General features: G+C 37.2%; 1 protein-coding gene across 1 annotated transcript in view; it reads left to right on the plus strand.

Moving 5' to 3' along the window:
- The first annotated feature begins 296 nt into the window (after nucleotides 1-296).
- Nucleotides 297-19,393, plus strand: part of gnmt (glycine N-methyltransferase) — a 27,850-nt gene continuing 8,753 nt past the window's right edge. The window contains exon 1 of the mRNA XM_073832590.1: nucleotides 297-632. Coding sequence (XP_073688691.1) covers nucleotides 427-632 — 206 coding nt within the window. The 5' untranslated portion in view covers nucleotides 297-426. The remainder of the gene's footprint in view (nucleotides 633-19,393) is intronic.

Below are 19,393 nucleotides of genomic sequence, written 5' to 3' on the forward strand. Positions count from 1 at the left end.
TTCCATCTCTATAACGTTTACAACAATAACAGCTCAACGACTTTACTTTGTACTTCAGATGCAAAGTATAAAATATTTTAGGTCATAATGCCCACGATTCGACATATGCCCACCATTTCCAACATTATCATATCAATCACACTTTTCCTAACATTTAATCCTTTTAAAAATCTGACGAAATATTTTGCTGATGTGTGGTATCTTCCAGCCTTGACACGTCATCACAAGTCTCGGCCAATAAAAATCGTGAGATTTTGAGAGGCGTGAGAGTGTTTCCGCGTCCGATTGGTCAAAAGTTTCTTTTTCAACACAGACGCAATATAAATGTCAACACTGACGTTGTACGCGTGAAAAAGAAACTCAAAGAAGACGATAGATTAATTCAGGTCCGGAAGACGAATTGTTCACGTGGTGTGGTAATTCAGCATGGTGGACAGTGTTTACCGTACACGTTCTCTCGGTGTAGGTGCAGTTGGTCTTCCTGATCAGTATGCCGACGGTAAAGCAGCTAAAGTGTGGCAGCTGTACATCGGAGACACTCGGAGCAGGACAGAGGAGTACAAGAGCTGGGTGCTGTCCCTGCTCAGAAAACATGGGGTTCAGAAGGTGCTGGATGTAGCCTGCGGAACAGGGTATGACATAAATTAAATAATAATGATAATAACTACTAATAATAAACATAATAACTTAAAATTTCATTGCTGCACAAAGAATTCATGGAGTTTTTTTTTTTTTTTTTTTTTTTAAGACTGGTTGCTTTGTGGTTTACCTAACACCACCTTTTAGAAATCTGAGTCATGTGGTTGGGCATAGAAGCTGAAGGCATTTGTGGCTGAATTGCACAAAGACTATTTTGTAGCAAGTCTTCTTGTGTTATTTGTGATTGGCAGGCGTGTGTGTGTGTGTGTGTGTGTGTGTGTGTGTGTTTATATAAATGCATATATTATGTATATATACTTTGAACTGGTTAATGGTTAGAAAGATGATTCTAATACAAGACAGGCATTTGTATTTTACTGCCAAAACCTGTGTAATGTCAACAAAAATATGTTTTTTTTTGTTTTTTTTTTAAATATGTGTTGATGGTACAACATTAAAAGGTAATAAGTCATACCCCTGCGAAAAATAAATAAATAAATGAAAATCAAGAAATAAAAACTGGATTAAATGGTGGTGAAGTAGTTACAAACAGTTCAGATTTTTGTACAATATATGAACCACTTGAACATCTGCTCTCTGCCAATGAAACATGGACACACTAACTTGTCTAATCATATCTGCTGCTGCTTGCCAGTGCAGTGTAGTAGCTGTATTTGGGGGAGTGTCTTTATGGACAATTGTTTACTCTGCATAACCTGCAAGTCCTGCTTTCTATTTGGATGAACTCCAACCCAGACATTTTAGTCTCTACACTTGGACTTTTGTAGCAGACATTTAATTATATATCAATTTAAACTGCAAATTATATGTTTAAAGTCAGCATGAAATGGAATTTGCATCTGACTTTTTTCCCTAATGCAATGTATATCCAAGTGAATCATCTTTTAGTACAAGAAATATAGATCAGGGATTCATCCATTTAGCAGTGACTGAATTGAAGAAGATGTTTTGCAAACTAAATGGAGGCAGATCTAAATGCAAGTTTGTAGTTAGGCGTGTAGTGAGAAGTTGCTAGAGGGGAGGGATTGAAACTCATCTGGCCATTGGACAACCTTATTTCCCAGGCTTCACACCATGTTAACACATTAAAGAGGAAATGTTGGTACTAGGGGGATATAAGCGCACGTTTAACTTAAACGAATAAATAAATAAATACAAATGTGTTTAGATAAATTATAATACATACTGCAACATTCAATAAATAAAGGAAAAAGAAAAGAAAAAAGAATTGTCCATTTGTGAGACACTACAAAGCTCAATGTGTGAGATAGGAGAAAAAGACTTAACAAATGCATGCATCAATCTGTTGCCTGCTTTTGTTAAATGCATGTTTCAAATTTAATCCCTTTTGTGCATTTGTTTCAGTGACAAGTTTTGCTATATGTTAAAATGTAAATGCATTTTTTGTATGTAACTATATATATATATATATATATATATATATATATATATATATATATATATATATATATATATGTAGTAGAACTGCCAAGGATAGTGAGTGTGCTTAAAATTTATCAAATATTTCCACCATGAAAGCTTTATTACATTTTGTCATTATTACTGTCATTTTGTTCTCTGTATTTCAGTCATCTCTACAGCCCTGATAGCCTTAAAAAGTAGAAGAAAATGAATAAATAATATCATGAATAAGTCATAATACATTAGCAGGGATTCTCATATAGTTAAGTTATAATAGAATATATAATAGATTAGTGTCTTTAAATATTAAAGCAGAAAAAATGCTATTGAAGTCTGAATTACTCTGTGGATATAGATGGAACAGTTTCTCTACCAGACATACTGAAGTATACATGACACTCATGGTGTTTTTAGCATTTGCTGTGTCACTATATAAGGACATTATCCTCATCTCCAGAGCTGCTCTGAGAGTCACTTCACCAGCATTTCACCATTTCATTTGATAAAACAATTGTATCACAAAAAAATTCAAGCATCTTCATGACAACCTGTCAAAATAAAGTTTGATTTAACATGAGAAATATATTACTACAGTACAGTAAAATGCTCTTTTAAAATAAAAACAAATAAAATAAAATAATTAACATTTGAAAGAAATAATTACACCACTTTTCTATGTTTTAATTTGACAGTAAACCTCAGTCGTGCAATGCTTTATTTGCCAAAAAAATGGACATTTTTCAAATTCTGTGTTTCTCAGAAGCAGAAACTACATGCAATATATTTTTTGTGTATCCGTTTGATCAGTTTACAACAGAAAAACTCACAGATTTCAAAAAGAGTCAAAAATAGAGAGTTTAATGACACAAATTGATATCAGAATAATGTTACCGTCACTCCCACAGCTGCTGCATTAGAAACACCCTTAGATTTACCATAACTATTTGTTTGTAATTTCAAGCAAAAGTAATATTAAACAGAGTATACAGATCTGGCCATTTAAAATGCGTGCGGAAGTGGTCTCGCGTGACACCGGTGTATTGTGAGGGATCCTAGAAAATGCTTGGACACAGGAAAGACATGATCAGTAGGGGGCAGTCATGTAACGCACTGAACTGAAGCGGCATCAAACATCGCTGCAAACTAAAAGACTCTGGAGGGGACATCTTCGGTTCACTTATGTTTGTCGTGGCCACGACATATAAACTCGTGGGAATGTCATATTATGTCGTTGCCACGAGATATTAATTCTTGAGAACATAATATTAACTTGTGGGAACGTCATATTATGTCGTGGCCACGAGATCATTTTGTCGAGGTAACGAGTTCTTATATTGAGGGAACAACATGCATTTCATAGTGACCCAGGATTATCAGAGATAGGTTTATTAATATTTTATTTTGAGTTAAGAAATTGTTATATTAATTGTTATAGAAATGAATACAATATTAAATAATTATATAAGCAATGCTGTATATGCGAATGCGGTCTGTGCGCGATGTAGACAGCATTCACAAGTTTATCATGAATATATTACATAAAGTACTTCAAATTAAATAGCCCAGCAAGAAACATTTTATGCATCCCACAGTCTTATCCATTAACCGATCCTCTTTTTTCCGTAATAATTGTATTATTCGTTTATATTCGTTATTTTTCCCATCATTTCGATCTCTTTACTTAACATTCATAATCTAAATGATAAATGCTGACATGCCATTAAAGCTTGATTAAGCTATATGGCTGGGATTTTTACTGGAATGCAGTTAATAGGTTGAATATAACATAAATACAATCATAAAGTCAAAACTTTATTGGCATAATTGTCGTTTACAATATTTGCAAAATAAATGGCAAATAGCATATATACAGAAAGTTATTTAGATTAAGCGATTCACAATAAATAAAAACATTCAGAATGTTTTGTAAAGAGATCAAAATAAAGGTGAAAATAACGAATATAAACGAATAATACAAATATTACGGAAAAAAAGAAGGTCAGTTAATGGACAAGACTCTGGGATGCATAAAATGTTTCTTGTGAGGCTATTTGAAGTACTTTATGTAATATTTATTCATGATAAACTTAATGCTGTCTACATTGCGCACAGACATCATTAGCTAGTATGTTGGTTCTTACCATGTAGAAAAATTACATTTAAAAAAAATAGCTTAGATGTAGTAAACTACTTTTGCCGTGTTGCTGTAGCTTAGCTTAGCTAAGGAATGGGAAACCACTTCAACACTGTTATACGTCATCTACGTTTCTCATACGTCGCTAGTTCCTAATGTTACATCAGAGGACATGCGCCGATGTTTATCACACATTTCAAGATGTTGAAAAAAATGGTTTTGCGTTGCAAAAAGTACAAATGTACGGTGTACGCACCGTTAATTCACATGTACACATATGGCCGTAAGCAAAACAAACAATGCGTTACCACATGCGCGGCAAATTGCAAATCAGTGGTGTAGTGGTGCCTTGAGAAGTGGGTATATGCTTCATTTGTGAATTTCCTTTTGAACTTTCCATTTGAGCGCATTCGTTTAATGGATCCTTGGACTGAAATGTTTACAGGGGTTCACTGGTTTAAGAAATTTCTGATCGTAAAAATCTGCTTCTTTTTAATTGTAAGGTATTGTTTTCATTATTATGTACTGATTTAAATGACTGGGGTGTGGGAGACAAGGCGGGTGCAATTATCAAATACATTTCAAAGCAAGGCGGAACCACGGTCCTGACTGCATCATCGCTGTCTTCATTGGGTGTTTTAGCAATTATTTCGATTTATTCACATATGAGTGGATGTGGTGGACTAACATGCAGTCAAGTGTATATGACATAAAAATATTTTGTAATATCAATCAGTGCAATCAGTGCTATCTGCTAGCAAACTTTAGCGATTTTTTTGCAAACGTTTATTTACAGAACAACACCATAAACACAAACACAAGATTGAAGGTAATATACATATAATGAAAAATTGTCATAAAAATCTTTATTAATGGCAAAAATTACTTATATTGATGAGTCTGCTGCTAGCTCGAGTGAGCAGCCATGTTGGAAAATGGAAATTTCTCTTAGCCCTTCGTTTGAAGTGAGGTCCCGAAAAATCTTTGTTTGGAGGGCTATCTGGCCCTTCCCCTTCCCCCTACCCCTCCAACTAAACGAGAAATGAGACACCCCTACCCCTTCACGTAAATGCGCCAAATGGAGGGGAAGGGCAAAGTGTAGGGGTAAGGGGTAGAATTGGGATTGAGCCTTAGTGTAGTAAAGCTTCATTTAATGAAGAGTAACTGAAAGCTTAGCTCACTACATTTTCTAAGTAGCTTGCCCAACACTGCTGACCACTGCTGAAGCATTTTATTTTGTAATGCATCCGGTTTTAACCCCCCACCCCCCCTCCTGGAGCCAAGCCTGCTCTTTACACCTTTATTCATAGGTTGGGGAAAGGTGAAAGGTGAAATGGCAAGTTTAAAAGTGACACGAACGACCCTCATTAACAATTGTGAGGTTATATGTTGTAATTTGAAGGGTTGTGAAAGCCGTAAGATATTGCCTGGGGTCAAAGTCCAAAACGCAAGAAATATCTGTGCTGTGTTACTTGTTTGTTGCGCTGAATCACATGCAATTACAAAATACAATGCTCTGCAGTTTTTAATTTAATTTAATTCGTGCCTTTATTCTCAAAATACACTATTAGGATCTAATATCGCTACAACTTTGCACACATTAATACGGCAACGACTTTACAAGGACTTTTTATTATCTTTTTTTGTTTTTAATAACAGATTCTTAACAACAATGCCAAACAAATATATATATATATTTATTCAAGTGATCAGAAATGTACATTATATTTTCTTTTTACACTTTAGCCAATGCTTAGACATTTTTAAACAACTTTAGACATTGTTACAGTCCAGTATGTCCACCCTGACACAGTTGGAAGAACTTTGGTTTAACTGTAAACAGTCCCTTTTGCTTCAATTATTTTTTAAGAAAAAATAAAGGGCATGGGCAGCTCGCCATCAGAATGTACAGCACCAAAATCACAAAAACAAACCTTAATAATAATAATAATAAATAAATAAATAAATAAATAAAATAATTTTTAACTCTACAAAAACTATAGTTTATATTTCTCCTCTTTACTCAAATCAATTTTTAGTGTATCTAAAATTGTATATATGGTAAGAAAAAGACGAGCTACCTCTCAAACATGCATATATTAATTTGATGTTGCTTTAAAACCTTGTAATATATAATGTATTTTGTTCTGAAGATGAAAGTTGCGGAGTTAGTAATGTGTAACTGCCCGCTGCACCGACAGGATCACTTGATTTTTTTCCATTATAAATGTGGATACAGCTTGCAATACTCGTTTAAGAATTAGGCATTTTTCAAAACTAGGCTATTTTACATATTTCTTTTATTTCTTTTATACAACCACAAAAAACAAAACAAAAAAAACGTGTATTTGTAAAAAAAATGGAAACAAGATGCTGCTTTAAGGGCGCATCACAGAAATTGCCTGAAATTCTGCATATAGGCTGCTATTTGGTAATTCTATTTTCTTTCGTTTTGTCAATTTATTATTAATTCAGAAAAATATATTTCTCATATGGGCCTAATTTATTTATTATTATATATAGCTTTATTAGGTTTTTTCTGTGCACAAGCTCTGCGCGTGATGTGTGTGATGTTCTGATGTTTATACTGCTTTTTGCTTGTGTACAATTAACCCCTGAAAACGAATTTAGCTGTTTTTAATGAGTCACAGCCATGTATCAATTCAAAATTAATTGTAATTTAACATTATTTTGTTGGTTAATAATAATTTAACAATGTCGGTTGTCGGTTGGGAAAAATAAAATATCCGAAATTAACATTTCTATTTCCAATGCAGTCTAATAAATGTTCATCAGGAAAAAAAAGAAAGAAAAGGAAATATTACAACTGCACCTGCTTATGAATAGCTTTTTGCTATTCGTTTGAACTATGCTTTCAGGAAAGATGAAATATTGTTAACGGCAGGGATGGACTGGGATTTAAATTCGGCCCTGGACAAATCCAGCCCATCTGGCCCATGAGTTCCCCCGTGAAAGTTTTGTTGGGTCATAGGGCCATAAATTAGAGTAAGTAAATTTATGAATAAAACGGGACAGAAACGAATAATGATAGAAATTGCTGAATTCAAATTTTAAAAACTTAATAATGCATTTTTGTCACATAGAAATGAACACAGTAAAGCACTAATTTTAAGCTAGAATGCAGGAAATTTATTGCTAATAAATTCTGTAAAAAAATCTTTCTGTAATAAAAAATAATTTTCTCATTCCAAAACTGTTTGACTTACTTTCTTCTGTGAAACACAAAAGATATTTTGTAGAATGTAAGAAAACATATCTGGTTATAATTTCTACTTTATAGACTTACATTACTGAATTTATCAAATTATCTTCTTTTATGTTCCACAGAATTAAGTGATATTGAGTAGATTATGACAATTTTCATTTTGGGGTAAAATATCAGTACTTTAATATTTGTAAACAGTGAAACAAACACCTTATTTTAGACACTGATATTGATCTTTAATCAGGCTCTTATTGAATTAATATTTTACTTAAATTAAAATTAATTAGAACTATGCTGGAAAAGATTCGCATTCAAGCACAAGCAATAGGCTGAAACTTGCCACAAAGCACCGGCAAAAGTAAATTAAAGCTGCAAGCAGCGATGAACGGGCCCTCGCACCCGGGCTCACTGCCGACCGGTGGCTTTAGGAAAACAGCAAACGGTGGGCAGTATGCTTTTAACACAGTAAATATACGAGAAAAATGTCATAAGTCATTTAAATGTGCCAAACTTCCCGCTGGCAGCTGGTGGCGCTATGCCTATAACTGATTATTGGCATGTAGATGTGTTCAGGCCAGCACTTTTATCAAACATATGAAGTTTGGTGCAGATTGACCTTGGAATGTTTGAGTTAGTGAAAGATATGATATATCCTGCTGCCAACAGGTGGCGCTATGATAATATTTGAATATTGGCATTTAGGTGTCTTCAGGCCAGGACTCTTACCAAAGCTGTGAATTTCGAGGCAGATCGGACATTTTATGGCTGAGTTATAATAACTTCTATGTTCATGGCGAAACAACAAACTTTGTCCGGCAGCCACAGACACGCCCTTTACAGAAACTCAAGATCTTCACAATTTAACATCTCTAAGGCCTTTAGATCAGACTGACCAAATATAATGTTGATTTCATTAAATCTCTAGGAGGAGTTTGCTATAAACCTAACCCCCTGCAAGGACTTCAGAATAATGCCAACTGTGAACCAATATGCTACATTTTCCGTGTATTCTGATGATGATGATAAGAACATGTAATTCATGATGATAACAAAATGTTGTTATTGCTTGCTTTACGTCCACGACTTCTGCTTAAATGTCATCGTTACCTATCTGTTCAATTTGTGTGTGGATATTGCTTTGCTGGTGACTCCTGTTATGAGACATCACTCTTAAGCGCTACATAACTAAGAATCAATTAGGAAAACGGTGCCCACTGGGCACATGCATTCACAGTAACTCTCTGCCAGTTTGGATTTAAAGTTTACTGAATTGAAAGGGTTAAACTTTAAAATCAACACAAAGACACATACACACAATATATAAAATTTTGCCATCCAGTTTCATTTGTTAACATTAACTATATTAGTTAACATGAACAATAATTAAATAGTATTTATTAATGTTAATTAATATTAAGCTAAAAAAAGTATTCATATATTGTTTAATGGTAAATTAGTATCTTTTAACATTAGTTTATGTACTGTGAATGAACATGAACATGAACACAGTTCATGTGGGTGTACAGCAATACACAATAAAGTGCTCTATAAACGCTTCATTCTTTCAAAATATCTTTAAAAATCAAGTTGAGTATTGTAATGGGGCTATATATATATATATATAATTTTCAGATGTTTTGAACAGATAACAGCAAAGTTTGTTTTGTTGTCAAAGTTTGTCTTGAAATTGTTAATGTAAATTTTATATTCAATAAATAACACTATGAAAATAAATGTCTATCAATGAAGATAAATCGCTCATGCTAAAAAGTTGTATTTTTCTTAATCTTTTGCTATGTGACCGAATAGGACAAGTTCATGGTACAGTTCAGTAAAAAATAAATAAAAAAACAACTGCAAAATACAAACAATGAAAGAGTTAGTGACCCTTTATATTTTCTCAAAGATCAGACATATGCATTTCTTTCTCAAAGATGGTCTTTAGCAAGATAGCATGTTCCACTCTCTCTCCCTCTCTCCCTTTCACCCCTCCCCCTTCAGTCTCTCTGTTGTGACTCAACTACGCACACACTTAGACAGACTCTCAGGCAGAGTGACAGCAGGTTTCTGATTTCTTTTTTTTTAATTTTCTTTAATTCATGAAAGCTTGGAAAAAATTTATATTATCAGCACTTGCTCAGAATGATTAGATCTCTGTGTGAAAGTTTTAAAGAGTTTGGATGCTGCACTTTAAAGATATAAAAAAATTACGGATATCTTTTTTACTCTATCTTAAAAAAAATACCACGTCAACACCGTTCAAGATATCCCAAATCCACTCGCAATTTAGCATCTTCAGAATCTTCCCTTCATGTTAAAAAAGTTTGGTGTGAACAGCTTGTTGTCCTTAGTAGAAGTGTGAATTTGTTTACAGCCTGATTTTTACAAAAATCCACATTCAAATCAAAATAGCCTGCTTCCTGTTGGTCGTAGCTAATGGGTTTGATTTATAAAGTTGTCCAGATTGATGAGAACAATATATGTACAGAGTTTGGTGACTGTAGGAAAAACTAACCCCCCAACTTTTGTCAAAAGATGGCGCTATAGAGTGCCTGCTCCACACCCATTTATGACCTTTTGCCAGTGTCTAACTATCATTAATATTGATGTGTGTGTTGAGTTTCATGAAATTCTAAGCATGTTATCTGCCTCGAAAAGACAGGAATCTAATTTTAAAGTTTGACACATTGCCATGGCAACAGCATTTGATTTATCATCGACCCCTTTACATATTCTCATCGGCCGTGTTTTTACATTATTTTGATGAAGTTTGAAGAAAATCGAGTAAAATTAAGAGGCTGATTTCAAAGCATTTTGAAAATGACACGCTTCCTGCTGCCAGTTGGTGGCGCTATAACTTTGACTCATAATAGTCACATTTATGGAATCGGCATCATACAACGAACAAACTGGTGAAGTTTCATCAGAATCAGGCAATGTGTGCAACAGTTATTAGACACTTCCTGTTTCTCATTTCTCGCCATAACTTTGTCGCCTTGCCACGGCCAAACCGTACGAGATATCAAAAATCCCCTCGCAATTTAGCGTCCCCAATGTCTTGAGATCATGCTGACCGAGTTTGGTGACAATCCTATGGAAATCCTGGGAGAAGTACGTTAAATTCCAGAGCATGCGCTTTTTAAACAGCCCTAAATATCTCACTTCCTGTTGGGTGGAGCCTATGACATAGAGTACAAAAGTTGTTTGGCTCAGTGAGATCTATATGTGTACCGAGTTTCATATGAGTACGTGCAAGTATGTGTGTGCAGTACATCAAGTTTTCAAACTGTGTTCCAGGGGGCGCTGTAGAGGCCCTGAACCACGCCCGGGTCCCAGCCTCTGTGGCGTCCGGACGACGGCAGACCTGACGTGTGTGCAAATTTTCAAGAGTTTGAGTATGTTAAGGCCCCCATAATAGCCCGGAAGGTTGGAAAAAAACAAAAACAAAAACAAAAACAAAGAACCCTTAGAAGAACAATAGGGCCTTCGCCCTTTTGGGCTCGGGCCCTAATAACAATAAATGTGTCTGGGAAAGAGTAAGGAAAAATCTGAATTATTTACTAATAAACTAGTGTATTCTGAGTCAGTGTCGCAAAGATCTTTTTTTTTTTTTTTTTGGACGTGCCTTTAGAGAGAAATTAATCTTTACGGATAACATAATGAAAGAGCTTTTGTTTTCGATTTGTTTTATTTCGTTAAGTAATAATTTAAAGCTTTCTATAGATATATTTATCATGTCTGTGAGGCATACATTTCCCTTTATTTTTGTTAAGCGCTCCTGTTCAAGAACGAGACGGAAGAAAGCGCATCATTTTTGTTTTCTTTATTTTATAAAAACGCTGTAACGCTTTTTGATTACTCGTACCTTTGTGAGCAAAAATTATGGATAATTTTAAATTGCTTCCACTGAAAAAAATGCAAGTGGTTGCGTTGGCGCCTGGATGTCCTGCAAAGCGGCTTTAGCTTCCAATTTCTGCACAAACATTTTACTTTAACGTTTAAACTAACATTGTTTTATACTTTAACTGTTTTATATCTATAGAATTTATTTTAGACAAGTCGTGATGATTTGAGTAGGCAAACTGATCAAACAGACAGTGATCAGTCTTCCGCTTGGCGCTGTTCGTTAAAAAAAAGGAGGAAAAATATATTTTTGTCCCGTCCATTGCTTCACCGCTATTTCGAGAATGAACCCAGCATAAATATGCAGATGTCATTCCCAAAACATAGTAGCGTGTATGTGTCCGAAAAAACAAAAGTTTCATACAAATTCTGAATGGATTATAGCCTGGAAAGTGCAAAGCGCGCTCCCTTTATTATGACTACAAGCGTCACCAATCTTAGTTCATAGAGATCTCACAAAGTTCCGTTATAATTAATAAAGCTCTCTAAACTGCACAATGAACCTTGTATTTACATGGCATCTACACTTAGTCATGAGATGATTCACGAGAGCGCAAAATGGCACTTATTAAAAAATACACTTTTGGGTCGTTTGCTTTTTGCAGTTTCGAATGCGCTGTAATGTAAAATAGCGCTGTCTCTCTTCGGCGATCGGCCCACCGGGAATGTCCCGGTACTCCCGATGGCCAGTACATCCCTGGTTAACGGTATTTGTGACCAACGCCCAGGGGTGCGTTTCCCGTACAACGACATAACTCGCTGGTTAACCTCCATAGTACGATGCATCGTTGTGGAAACGAACTAGCTAGTCACGACTGTTTCCCGAACACGGTCGCATCTCCATCGTTTGAACCACATTAGTTCAACAACTTAGGGCCGTTGTTAATGACGTCACCGAGTAATAACTTCTGCTATTTAACTGATTAGGGTCTCTCAAAAATGCAGCTATATTGAACATGGCACCTAATGACTAATTTACTATTTTTGTTCCCTGTCATTTCGCTTTATTTGATGTTTGATTCATTGCGCGTTCTCTCTTACGTCATACTCCGGGGTTCCCTCAGGCATTTGTGCACATGCGCACTATTCATAAACAACGCTTATAAAGGACGCACAAAAATACATAGAGTAAAACGCATTTATTTTTAGATAAAATTGAGGATATAGATTGTACTGCGTGTTAGCTTGCAAACTGTGACCAAGAACATAATTTATTAAGCCCACATGTTACTAAGAAGCAACGATGCTTCTAACCACAGGTCGAGAGCTGTAGTTCCAACCAAATAAGTTTGTGATGCTGTTTGCGAATGTTCGTTTGAACTATGGTGTTGGGAAACACCCAATCGTTGAACTATGTTGGCAACGACGGAACTTGCGACCATAGTTGGCTAACGATGCTTTTGGGAAACGCACCCCAGAGCTGTGTTTGGATGTTGTACAGAATGTTGTTCCTTGCAGCACCTGGTGGATATTATATGAAGCGCAACAACGTTTAAAAAAAATCAGAAAAAGCCCCTGCAAGTCTTTCCGTGACCACGCGTGCCGAATTGCAGGCTGCCGCGTGAAAATAGACGCATTTTTAATGGCCAGATCTGTAGTGTTAAATGTGTAAGTGATTTTTATTTTTATTTTTATGAAATGAAATGAAAATATAAAAAACTTGTACAAACAGGATCTACGATGTTGGTTATCTTTGAAATGCATCAGCACAGTCTGTGAAAAGGGTCTAGTGATAAACTTTCATTTGATTACCACTGTTTTATAATAAATGTGTATTACATTGTGAATACAAAAAAAAAAAAAAAGTTATAAAACAATTTCTAAAAAAAAAAAAAAAAAAATTCATAGAGCCCTTTAATTGTAAAAATTACACATTGTGAAGTTGGTAAAGTTTTATGACAGTGGTTCACTGTTAATACAATACTCTTTTGATCAACTTTTATATCGAAGCGCTGGTCTTCCAGTTGTTCTTGTGCCAGAGGCAAGCTCTCACCATACATGATGTCTTTTAGAATCTGACCATCATGCATGCTAAGGGTATTTTCCTACTTCGATATTTGGGACACGGTCTTTCCAGGTGATGCCCAAGATTCTCCTCAGGCAGCCTAGATGGAAAGAGTTGAGTCTGCGCTCTTGTTGGATGTACAAACTCCATGTCTTACTGCTGTAGAGAAGAGTGCTGGACACAATTCAGTTCGTTATCCAGGTATAGGTTGTTGAAGATGATGGAGCCAAGGTATGTAAAGTTCTGCACTACCTTAAGGGTGTATTTGCCGATACTGATACAAGGGGTACTGCTGACATTCTGGCCTATAGCTTTTGTTTTTGCTAGACTGATGGTCAGCCCAAACTCATCAGCGGCACAAGCAAAGCTGTTAACAAGACGCTGTGGTGCTTCCCTGGTATGGGCAATCAGGGCAGCGTCATCAGCAAATAGCAGCTTCCTTATCAGGACCCTGCGGACCTTCGTCTTTGCAAGCAAACGTGCAAGGTTGAAGAGGATGCCATCACTCCTGGTATGGATGAAAACACCATCTTCTGATTGACTGAAGGCGTGGTGCAACAGCAGGGAGAAAAAGATGCCGAAAAGTGTGGGGGCAAGAACACAGCCTTGCTTCACGCGCTTCGGATTGGAAAAGGTTCAAAGAATGAGCCGTCTTACTGAACGGTACCTTTCATTTGATCTTGAAAGAACGCTATTACCTTCAGAAGCTTGGGGGGACATCCCATACTATCCAATACTAAGTCAAAGGCCTTGGTTAGATCGATGAAAGTGATATAAAGTGGCTGTCTCTGCTCCCTGCATTTCTCCTGCAACTGTCTTAGTGAGATCATGTCCACTGTTGATCTCTGAGGTCTAAAGCTGCACTGTGCCTCTGGATAAATGCGTTTAGCCAGCACCTAAAGTCTGTTCAGCGCCATGCATGCAAAGACCTTTCCCACAGTGCTCAGCAGGGAGATGCCATGATAGTTGTTACAATAGCTGCAATCTCCCTTGTTTTAATACAGCATGATAATGTTGGCATCACGCATGCCCTGAGAAACTGCTCCCTCCTCCCAACGCTGAAGCAAAAGTTCAAGGAGGTGGTTGGGAAGGTCACTCTTTTTACCAGCTTTAAGGACCTCCGATGGAATACCGTCCTTGACTGGAGCTTTGCCACATGCCTTTCTTAGTTCATCTAGAGTGGGCAAAGTATCAAGTTCATTCATCACTGGCAGATGGGTGATACTCTCCACTGCGGTATCAGTGATGGTGTTCTCCCTTGAGTACAGCTGTTGGTAATGCTCTGCCCATCTCTCCATCTGCTTGACTCACTCTTTAATAATTTCTCCAGTGGTGGGCAATCTTAATCGTGCCTGGGCCAAATGCCCTCTTTATGCCTTGTACATGGCTCGGATGTTTCCACAGACAGCAGAGAGCTCGATGTTCTTACAGACATTGAGCCAATAGTCGTTGGCACATTTTCTAGCAATCCGCTGAGCATCATTTTTGGCTTTCCGGAATGCAGCCAGTGTCTTCTCTGAAGGTTTGCACTTATAATCTAGCAGCACAGTAAGTTTGGCTGTGACGACTGGATTGAGTTCAATTATTCCTGCTTCAAACCAGTCAGGGTTTTTCTTCTCCCTCTTGCCAAAAGTTGCTATAGCTGAGTTAGATGGTTAGATCATGAATTTGATCTAACCTCTCTTCTGCAGTATTTTCTGGGCAGTCCTTTAGGGCTTCTTCAAACTTGTGGGGCTGATGTAAGGGTCTTATTAATACATGCCTATGCTTTTTGCTTGGAGTTGTAGACCCGCCTGGGGTTAAAGGCATACCTTGCTCCCAACCATAGAATGGTCAGTCTCACAATCGACACTGTGATAGCTGCGGGTAATGAGAACACAGTTCAGCAGGGGTCTTTAGTAGGGCTGGGCCGATAAACGATATCAAATCGAATCGCGATAATTTATGTTAATAACGATGATAAGCTCTAGACATTTTTTACTCGATATGGATTAATCTAAGAGCAATCACACAGCAGAAATATGCGACAACAGCCAATCAGCGTGCAGCGTGCGTGTGCACGTCAAAGTACAAAGTTCATAAAGCAAATTTAACACCAGGATGACCAAAAAAAAAAAAAAGAGAGAGAGAGAGAGGAAGCAGCGACGAAAGTGAAACTAACCTCTAGTTATTATCCAAAGATGTTGAAATTGTTGACAAAAAAGGTAGCACGAATTCCGTTATAGCTCAGCTGATAGTTTTGCGCTATAGTTGAAATTGAAACCGAAAGCAAAAAACGCACACTCATTCAAAAGCAATTTTAATCCCCCTTGTTTAGAGAGTGACTCGGCAATGCACGCAAATTAGGCTACTGTACATGACATATCTAGGCTGTTATTAGTATGTAGGCTATGATAGGTTTTGTATGTCTATAGCTCTGTATCATGCTTGAAATATTCGGTCTCTATTTGCACTTTGAATATTTAGAGAGTAGCCTACTTTGATTATGGCTGAATTGTCTGCACTTAATACGATTAAGAAAGAACTGTGTCGTAATTTTTTGTTATTTATACTGTAGATTGTTTAAAAATTCAGTTGTTGTCTCCAATTTAAATAGCTCAACCTATAATAGAGAAAATAAACAATTGTGTTAATAGTAATAAATAAATTAATAATTGTGATAATTGTTTTTACAATAATTTTATGTTTACATTTTGTACATTTACTCTCATTTACCATACTCTGTCAAAACTTTTATTTTTTTTTATTTATTTTAGTAAGTTGTTTTAATTTAAGGCCAAATCTGTAATATGTTTTTGTTAATAAACTATGCTTTAAATGTAATTTAATGAACCCTTTAATTTGTGGCTTTAGTCATTGTTGGGATACTATTTTAAAGCTGGCAACATCAACAGCTTATATCGAAATATATCGTTATCGTTCAATATGGGAAAAAATTATCGAGATTACATTTTTGCCATATCGCCCAGCCCTAGTCTTTAGTTATGACAAGATCCAACTGGTGCCAGTAATGCAGAAGTGACCAATGCAACGAGGCCAGGTGTGGTGGTTAGCTCCAATCCGGGCGTTGAAGTCATCAAAGAGATATAGGTGTTCTGTGACAGAGATCTCTCTGTTGTTGGTCTCAAGCTGTTCATAAAATTCTTCCTTCATCTTTGATGCAGGAACAAACTGTAGGCGCGTAAATGCTCAGAAAATGAACTGGGCCAGAAGTAATGCAATGCAATATGTTTGGCTGCAGGAGCTACCAGATCAGTGCATAAATACAGGCAACTGTATTCCTTCAGGGCTCCACTCCTGATTTGAAGGGTTTACTCCCCCACATTCGGCCGTTGGATTCATTTAGATCTTCTCCATCCTTTAGCCGTTGACTGTCAGAAACAGCTTATCCGCCTAGTGGTTTAGCCCGCCATCTGAGGTGGCTTACCGGGGTGTGGCACTTGGAGCCAACACATGAGAGATTAGGGGGATGGATGAGGACCAGTGATGTCAGTCCATCCCACCAGTAGGATGCAGCTGCCAGACAGCTGTCCCACCAGTGGGGCGCAGCTGCCAGACAACAAAGGTGCTACCTCTATCCTAATTTCCTACCTCGCTCCTAATCTCAGAAATTTGCTTTCCCTTTAAGGAGCACTTTCTTTAAGAGAGTGCTCCTAATCTCAGATTAGGACTATATAAAAGACACCTGTCCACAGAAGCAATCAATCAATCAGATTCCAAACTCTCCACCATGGCCAAGACCAAAGGGCTGTCCAAGGATGTCAGGGACAAGATTGTAGACCTACACAAGACTGGAATGGGCTACAAGACCAGCAGAAGATGAAGCAGCTTGATGAGGAGGTGTCAACAGTTGACAACAAATGAAAGAAACACAAAATACCTGTCAATCTCCCTCTGCCTAGGGTCTCCATGCAAGATCTCACTTTTGGAGTTGATTCATGGTCATGTGAACGGTGAGGAATCAGCCCAGTACTACATGGGAGGATCTTGTCATTGAACTCAAGGCAGCTGGGATCATAGTCACCAAGAAAACAGTTGGTAACACACTATGCCGTGAAGGACTGAAATCCTGCTGTGCCCGCAAGGTCCCCCTGCTCAAGAAAGTACATGTACAGGCCTGTCTGAAGTTTGCCAATGAACATCTGAATAATTCACAAGGAGAACTGGGTGAAAGTGTTGTGGTCATATGAGAACTCTTTGGCATCAACTCAACATGCCGTGTTTGGAAGAAGAGGAATGCTGCCTATGACCCCAAGAACACCATCCCCACCTTCAAACATGGAGGTGGAAACATTATGCTTTGGGAGTGTTTTTCTTCTAAAGGGACAGGACAACTACACCGAATCAAAGGGACAATGGACGGGACCATGTGCTGTCAAATCTTGGGTAAGAACCTCCTTCTCTTAGCCAGAGCACTGAAAATGGGTAGTGGAAGAGTATTCCAGCAGTGACAATGACCCGAAAAACACACGGCCAATGCAACAAAGCTGGCTAAAGAAGCACATTAAGGTCCTGGAGTGGCCTAGTCAGTCTCCAGACCTTAATTCCATAGAAAATGTGTGGAGGTAGCTGAAGGTTCGAGTTGCCAAACATCAGCCTCAAAACTTTAATGACTTGGAGATGATCTGCAAAGAGGAGTGGGACCAAATCCCTCCTAAGATGTGTGCAAACCTGGTGGCCAACTACAAGAAACCTCTGACCTCTGTGGGTTTTGCCACCAAGTACTGTCATGTTTTGCGAAAGGGTCAAATACTTATCCCACTCATTAAAATGCAAATCAATCTATACATTTTTTTTATTTTATTAATTTTTGTTATTCTGTAAAAAATATAATTTATTCCTGTGATGCAAAGCTGAATTTTCATCAGTTGTTACTCCAGTCTTAAAGGGATGGTTCGGAGTAGAATTGACTTCATTGCTATGCACTCCGAAGCCCATCTAAATACCCCATCCAAAGTTTTTTTTTACCTTAGTCTAGGCTTGGGCGGTATTACGGTAATATGGTATACCGCGGGATCTAAAAATAGCAACGGTATCAGTTTCAATACCGTTATACCGTCATAAAACAATGCACTTATATAGAAGACAAGGATTAAATATATAAAAATATAAAAATATAATTTATTTAATGCCTAAAAATGCGTAGTGATGCGCGGATGGTGGTTTTATCCGCAGGTCGGGTGGGTCGGGTAATAAAAAAAATGCATTCTTATTATTTGCGGTTGGATGAGATAAATCAATAATGATGCTAATATTAACTACATTTTCTAAAACATGAACGTGTTTTATGTACTTTTTTCATCAGGCAGACGATTTCATTTGTGTGTAGTTTTTGGTGACAGAAACGGTGACATTCCCTACAAAGTTTGAAGGGAGTTATGCCTGTGCTAATGCTATTGAGCACGGTAATGCAGTGGTCGGCTTTGCGCTTACCCACTTCTCTGATGCGCATCATTCGGTAGTGTCCTGCATTATCCAAAATCACGACAGTCCACCGCATGAATAGCGAATTCAATCGCATGTTAATAAATTGAAATATTCCCTAAAAACACCCAGTAAAGACAGCAATGTGGTCAGGGCCGCGGCGGCTTCTTTTGAAATAGCCTATATTTGACAATATGTGCCTAATGCGCCCGCTGTGTCCACAGATGTTGCCTGTCAGGCTAGGCACGCAGTGGTATAATAATAATTATTATTGATTATTTGAATCAGTAGATTATAACGAAAACAATACCTTAAAACTGAAAAGCAGATTTTTACCATCAGACATTTCTTAAACTGGTGAACCCCTGTAAACTTCAGTCCAAGCATGCATTCAAATAGTAAGTTCAGAGCGGATCTAATACAGAGAAAATCCGACCGATTTCGTCAGAGATTGCGGAGAGTTGCATCCAGATGTCAGTTAACGTTATTCTTTTCTGCGTGGATTTGGCTTAAAATCATGAGTGATAAACGTATATAAGTGTGCAGCGATGTGCAGATCAGCTAAATCAATCTGCTGTTAAAAATGAACCAACCGTTTCATCATGCAAAACTAAGAATT

The sequence above is a fragment of the Garra rufa genome, unplaced genomic scaffold, assembly GCF_049309525.1.
Source record: "Garra rufa unplaced genomic scaffold, GarRuf1.0 hap1_unplaced_004, whole genome shotgun sequence".
Classification (NCBI taxonomy): Eukaryota; Metazoa; Chordata; class Actinopteri; order Cypriniformes; family Cyprinidae; genus Garra; species Garra rufa.